The 7290-nt window shown below is 33.5% G+C and overlaps 1 protein-coding gene across 2 annotated transcripts; it reads right to left on the reverse strand.

Annotated features, from left to right (window-relative positions):
• Window positions 1-6107: 6107 nt before the first annotated feature.
• Window positions 6108-6692, reverse strand: LOC105823832 (protein slowmo homolog 2-like). 2 transcript variants are annotated; one of them, XM_012661086.1, is made up of 2 exons: window positions 6493-6692; window positions 6108-6402 (listed from the first exon to the last, which is right to left on the reverse strand). In XM_012661086.1, exons 1-2 carry the CDS (start codon window positions 6690-6692, stop codon window positions 6108-6110), a joined length of 495 nt encoding a protein of 164 aa, XP_012516540.1. The 2 variants fall into 2 exon arrangements, with proteins under 2 accessions (XP_012516540.1, XP_012516539.1); XM_012661085.1 differs by having other exon boundaries at window positions 6108-6692.
• Between the last annotated feature and the right edge of the window lie 598 nt (window positions 6693-7290).

A 7290-nucleotide genomic window follows, 5' to 3' on the forward strand; every position in this document is an offset into this window, starting at 1 on the left:
GCAATATATTTTAAACTATATGCATTTACTATGTATTTATTTAGTCCATTTATTTATTTATTTATTTCAGAATATTTCTGGGGTACAGATGTTTTGGTTACATGAATTACCTTTGCACAGTTTGAGTCAAAGTTACAAGTGTGTTGTCCATTAACCAAATTGTGTGCATTGTACATGTTAGGTGTGAACTTACCCAACCCCTCCTGCTCCTCCCACCTGCTTGATTCTGTTGAATTTTACTACCATATGTACCCATGTGTGTTGATCATTACGTCAAATGTAACAGTGAGTACGTGTGTTTGTTTTTCCATCCTTGCAATGCTTCATTTAGGAAGATGGTCTCTAGTTAGAACTAGGTTGTTATAAGAGGTATTAGTTCATCATGTTTTTTTATGGTTGAGTGATAATCTATGATATACATATACCACATTTTATTAATGCATTTATGTATTGATTGGCACTTGGGTTGTTTCCACATCTTTGCGATTGGGAATTGTGCTACTATAAACATTTGAGTACAAGTGTCTTTTTTATAAAACGTTTTTTTTTTTTCCTTTGGGTAAATACCCAGTAATGGGATTGTTGGATCAAATGTAGGTCTGCTTTTAGTTCTGCACCATTTTATGATAAAAACTCTTGGCCGGGTGCGGTGGCTCACACCTGAAATCCTAGCACTCTGGGAGGCCGAGGCAGGTGGATTGTTTGAGCTCAGGAGTTCGGGACCAGCCTGAGCAAGAGTGAGATCCCATCTTTACTGAAAAAAAAGAAAGAAATTAGCTGGACAACTAAAAATGTGCAAAAAAATTAGCCGGGCATGGTGGTGAATGCCTGTAGTCCCAGCTATTCAGGAGGCCGAGCAGTAGAATTGCTTAAGCCCAGGAGATTGAGGTTGCTGTGAGCTAGGCTGATGCCATGGCACTCTAGCCTGGACAACAGAGTGAGACTCTGTCTCAAAAAAAAAAACAAAAAACAAAAAACGAAACCAAACCAAAACAAAACAAAAACTCTTAACAAAATAGGCATAGAAGGAACATAACTCAATATTATAAGAGCCATATATGACAAATCCACAGCCAACATCATACTGAATGGGGAAAAAACTGAAAATATTCCTGCTTAGAACTGGAACCAGACAAGGTTGCCCACTGTCACCACTTCTGTTCAACATAGTGCTGAAAGTCCTAGCCTGGGTAATCAGGCAAGAAAAGGATATCAAGGGTATCCAAATGGGGAAAGAAGAAGTCAAACTATGGCTGTCTGCTGACGACATGATCTTACGTGTAAAACTACAAAGATTCTGCCAAGAAACTCCTGTAATTGATAAATAAATTCAGCAAAGTTTCAGGTTACAAAATGTACACAAATCAATGGCATTCCTATACACCAACAATTGTCAAGCTGAGAATCAAATCAAAGACTCAATACCTTTCAAAATAGCAACAAGGAAAATAAAATTCCTAGGAATATATTTAACCAAAGAAGGGGAAGACCTCTACAGGGATAACTATGAAACACTGAGGACAGAAATGAAGAGGTTGTAAACAAATGGAAAAGCATATCATGCTCATGGATCGACAGAATCAACATTGTTAAACTGTCTATACTACCCAAAGTGATCTACAGATTCAATGCAACCCCCATTAAAATACCAATGTCATTTTTTGCAGATCTAGAAAAAATAATTCTACACTTCGTTTGGAAACAGAAAAGATCTCAAATAGCCAAAGCAACCTTAAGCAAAAAAAACCAAAAAACAAAAAACGAATCTGGAGACATCTTCTTACCAGACTTCAGGCTATACTACAAGGCTACAGTAACCAAAACAGCATGACACTGGCACAAGAACCCAGGTATAAAACCGTCCTCATATTGCCATCTGATCTTTGACAAAGTAGACAAAAACATATAATGGAGAAAAGAATCCCTATTCAATAAATGGTGCTGGAAAAACTGGATACTCACATGTAGAAGACTGAAACAGGATCTGCACCTCTCATCACTCACAAAAATTAATTCGCAATGGATAAGAGACTTAAACCTAAGGCATGAAACTATAAGAATTCCAGAATAAGATGTTGGAAAAACTCTTATAAATATCAGTCTAGGCAAAAAATTTATGAAGAAGATCCCCAAAACAAGCACAGCAACAAAAAAAGATAAATAAAATGGGAACTAATTAAATTTAAAAGTTTCCACACAGCCAAGGAAACAATTAATAGAGTGAATAGACAACCTACAGAATGGGAGAAAATATTTACATGCTATACATCCAATAAAGGGCTAATATCCAGAATCTACAAAGAACTCAAGCAAATCAGTAAGAAAACATCAAACAACCCCATTAAAAGTGGGCAAAAGACACAAACAGAAGCTTGAACATTTACTATATAGTTAAAATATATAAATCTAATTACATAGTGATAATATATAGTTATACAAAATATTTGCACATTTAATTATATCATAAATAAAAAATATGTATTATATAGGATGAAATACTAGGGGTGTGTTTGTCCGTGTGTATGAAAGCAGCTACATATTTTCCAGAAATATAATTTAAATGCTTTCCCAAATTGCTTCACACTGGTATGCTGGATAACTAATTTACCCTAGTGCTCCAGAAGCATGAATATGTTTCATAAAATTCTTCAAATATAATTTCTCAATATCCTTAAATATAACATGAAATTTACTCAATATAGGGATGCTAATGCATTAAATTTTAATATTTTTGAGCTACATAGAGTATAGTATCTTCTACCACAACTCATCTGTGTCTGTTTCACCTCTAAATTACTGTTTCCAACTTTGTAATATACAGTGTCCTATACTATAAATTCTATAATTATATGTAAATCTGACATTGTATGACAAAAAAATGAATGCCATGCATTATAGAGAAATCCCTCCATTTACTTTATAACAGTTTAATAGTTTTATTTATTATTATTTTTGATTTTCAAATAGTTTAAGCAGAAAACCAAGAGCATTGAATTGGAAATATAATTTTATTTGTTTAAATTACAAAGGATTACATTCCACAGAGGAAAGAACGTCAAGTCACGTGGACTTCTGTAAGGTTTGTATCTCTGACAATTAATTACTATTACTAGTTGTGTCATTTTGGCCAAATAACTTTTCTTTGCCTCTTTTTTCTCATTTGCAAAATGGGAAGGGATATAGGTAGGTGAAATTCAATAATATACAGCAAATGATGGTAAGTAGGAAGCAATTGGTAAACATTAGCATTTTTAGCTAGCATTACTCTTTTCCAGTGTGCTTACATCTTTTTAATCATCACAATTTCTTATATGTGATTTTTTTCCTATATTGGTAAAAGTTTTGATAAAGACAAGAGGAGGAAAAATAGATGTTCATTAAGCTATAGTTTCTCTGAAAATTATTATTTTATTTTTTGGTACAAGTTTATAAATTTGAGTAGTACTAGTGGTTTATAAAAATGATAAAATACAATGAACATGCAAATTATGCTAGGTAGACAAAAACGTATTAGAAGAACAAGGCAGCGTTTGCTTTTCTCCTCTCTTATTTGTGCCCTATGAAGTAAAAGGTGTAACAAAGTAACTTTTTGTCCCTAAAAAGAATTATTTTATTCAATTTTTATATCCTACCCAAATTATTTAATTCACATTAAATTAAATAACCAAACATTTAATTTACATTTGGGAAATAGAAGCAGAAAATGCCGTTATAATTAAAAAACACAAATTAGGCAACTCTGTATTCTTAGTATATTAGTAGATGTTTTTCATTGCAAACTTCAACTATTGGTCCTTATCTTTAAAAGCATAAAAGCTCAAAGTAATACTGTTGATAACAAATATTTTAACAACTTAGAAACAACTGAAAAAATAAGGAACTAATACCAATGAAATAAAGTTATTTGAAGTACACACCAGGGGGATTAGACATTATTTACTCTGAGAACTGTGATTGTATTACCTGCAGAATTGGGTGGGTGGGTATGATTGTATGCTTTGTATACCAGCAGGGTTCAAAAGTTCACCAATCTCTTTTTGCCCGGGTTATATCTGCCTGTCTGGGTCTTCCTCCAATCTCCCTCTCCCAACCCTGCATGTGTGTGTGCACCACCCCTCCCCTACCCCTTGTAGTTTCATTGTAACTCTTTCTTTTCTTATCTCTCCAGATCTGCACTTGAATCTTAACTCTGGCACATAGATTAGCTGTGATCCTTAGTCCAGTTATCTAAACTCCCTGAACCTCAGTTACCTTGGGTTCATGTATTCATTATAATAGTAACTAACTCATACAATTATTTTTGTCAATGATTTGATCGATAAGTAGGTAAAATATTTAAACTAATTTTATGATGGTTACATCTTTGCTCTATAATACTTTTATTAATCCAATGAACCTGTATCTTCTTATAGATGAAATTCCCCAAATGTGAGACTTCCAAAATAAGTATTTTATGAATACATAGTATAAAATGGCTCCACCAATGTAAAACAGTGCTTTGAAAGACAACTTTGAAGCCAGTGAAGATTTCATTAGAGGCAACTTCTTTGGGAAACTATATGGTTTGTAGAGGTGACATCAATTTTCTTTCTATTCTCAGAAATTTGACAACATGAATTAAATATCTTATTTTCTTCCTATTTTTCAGAACTTTCTTAGCTCATCTATGTTTTCTTTGTTCTGTTATTTCACTAGACAACAAAGCCCCTTGTGCCTGAAAATCCTTTCCCTTTGGATCTGCTAAATCAAGGCCTTCTGATAGTAAGCTCTTAAGGCCTGTTTCTCTGAAGTTTGCAATATGCACTAGATAGAATATCAATACAACAACAATAGGCACCCAAGATGTAGATTGATAAATAATAGATGGACAGACAAAGAGATGGTAAAAACCATTGACTCTTTCCTTCCAAAGTTGAAAAGGAGAGAAAAATGAGCAGGAAAGATGAATGGAGAATGGAACCAAAATTAGTCAAACCGTTAACTCTTGAGCCTTTTCCTATCATTAATGCATATATCATAAATAATCACCAAGAAATATTTGTATTATGTATTAGTAGAATAAATATATTAAATAAGGCAAACCTAATTTAATGGATTATGTTTCAACTACTAAACATAAATAATAGAAATTTACAAAAAAAACCCCTTAATTTAGATGTCAGTATTTACCACTTGTAAAGACTAAATGCCTCCAGATAAAATAGTTAATATTTATATGATGTTTTCATGTCCTAGGTAAACACTTTACATAGGTTCACTTACTTAATTCATACCAAAAACCTCTCTGTGGAAGATACTATTGTTACTGAGGTACCTATCTAATAGGCTAAATAACTTGTCTGAGTTACTCAGTTTAGAAGAAGAAGATTCTAGATATGGACACAGATCATTTTATGCCTCCAGAACCAGTTCTCTACACTCTTATGGCAAAAGACCATACCAGCAAGCAAAGCTGGCTTGAAAAGCAAGACATGCTTTACACAATGACAAAATAACTTCTGATTTGAATGGCATTGTTTCATGTTAGAACATGATTAGCCAAATATAATTTTCTATTAAATTCTTCCTGACTCAAATATTTTTTTCCCATGTCCAGGAGAGGTTTTAAGGCAAGTTGTTTCTTTGCTGGCATTGAGCCCATTTAAGTCATCTGTTAATAGATATTTCATCAGAACATTTTATCTCATGTATGCCTAGTAACATTTTTTTTCATTTCTGGAAAAGAAGGCAAAGTTTTAAAAATATTTGGGTAAGAAATACTTTTTAAAAGTTTCCCTTAATACAACTGTATTTTCCTATTCACATGAGAAGTGACTTTTTTTCTTCACAAGTAGCTAATTGGGGCAAAATTAAGTAATGTTTTTATTCTACCTAAAGAAGCTACTTAGCAAGTCTTCGTTTTTTTGTTTTTGTTTTTTTTTCACATGATCCCTTTTATTTAGAAGCCCTGTATCTCTGTTTTGATCAAAAGTCACATAGCCTTAAATCACCTTATTAAAAAAAAAAAATTCTACCTAAAATATAGTTGTATTTTTTAAATAACAAATAAACATATTGCCAGCTTGGAGAGACCTGGGGGACCCAACGTTGTCTACCAACTTGTATTATCATTTTTCTACAAATGCTGCTGCTGCCATTGGAGTCCTTATGCTTCCTCTTGCTGAAGCCATCAGTTCTTCAATCTCGGCATTTAATTTATGTATTACCCATTCCATTGCTTCTCGGCCTTTATTAGCATTTGAAGATATGGTACTTGCCATCAGTCCTTCAAGGTAACTGCTAAGGCTGACTCCTTTCTCAGTGATAATGGCTTCTTGAGTCATAATAGTTTTTTCTGGGTCCTGAGGATGTGGGTTGTATAAGAGTCTCTCATCTACTGAAACCATATTTGTAAATGAAATAATAGTAGATTTAAGTTCCATTGTTTTCTCTACAGGATCAACTACAGAATGTTCTTGTACATATGTTTTGGTTCTTGCTGCACCAATAAGAGACTTCACAATGGAAGGCAGTCCCCACTCTGTGCTGAGAAGTCTATGGCTGTGCAACTTCCCGGAGGGATCTATATGTCTGTCCAACACATCAATTCCAACCACACTCGGGTTCATAGGGTTTGGGTATTTCTGCATTGCAGCTGTGGTAACAGTCTCCCAAGAGTGGTCAAAGACATGCTCCGAAGTCCAGATCGTCATGGTGCAAGCGGCCTGCGCGATATCCGGGCGGCGCTCGCAAGTCTTCTTTTGATGGAGCACAGTCTCAATCTTTTATCCCCAAAATGCCAGATTGTTTTGCAAACTGTTTTTTTTCGTATATATTATTTTCTTTTCCTATATAGCTAGGAAAAGCCATTATTCACAAATTAAATTAAGAATGGTATTGCATATATGCATACACACATATATTACATAAAAGATTTTAATAATAGCATGTGTAAATTAAGACAAATGTCAATAGATATTAATATACTATTAAAGCTGAGCTGCTCTGAGTTTAAATTTCCAAATTATCCAAACAGAAGGACACTAAGAAACTCAAAATAGTATATACCAAGAAAGAATTTTGGAAATTTATCCTGCAGAGAAAGAAACTTTCATTTATGTAACACATATTCAGAACTTATTGTATTTAAGAACTATTGTATTTAAGAATATTTTAACTAACTTTAAAAATATGATTTGGGAGAAAAAAAGAGGAAAGCTTTACTGCTGTTTTCAAAGTATTCAATTTGTAATCTAACCCCTCTTTCCCTCTCCCCAACACACACACAGACACACAAAGCATATTTTAAAA

The sequence above is a fragment of the Propithecus coquereli genome, unplaced genomic scaffold, assembly GCF_000956105.1.
Source record: "Propithecus coquereli isolate 6110/MARCELLA unplaced genomic scaffold, Pcoq_1.0 Scaffold7, whole genome shotgun sequence".
In the NCBI taxonomy this organism is placed as follows: Eukaryota; Metazoa; Chordata; class Mammalia; order Primates; family Indriidae; genus Propithecus; species Propithecus coquereli.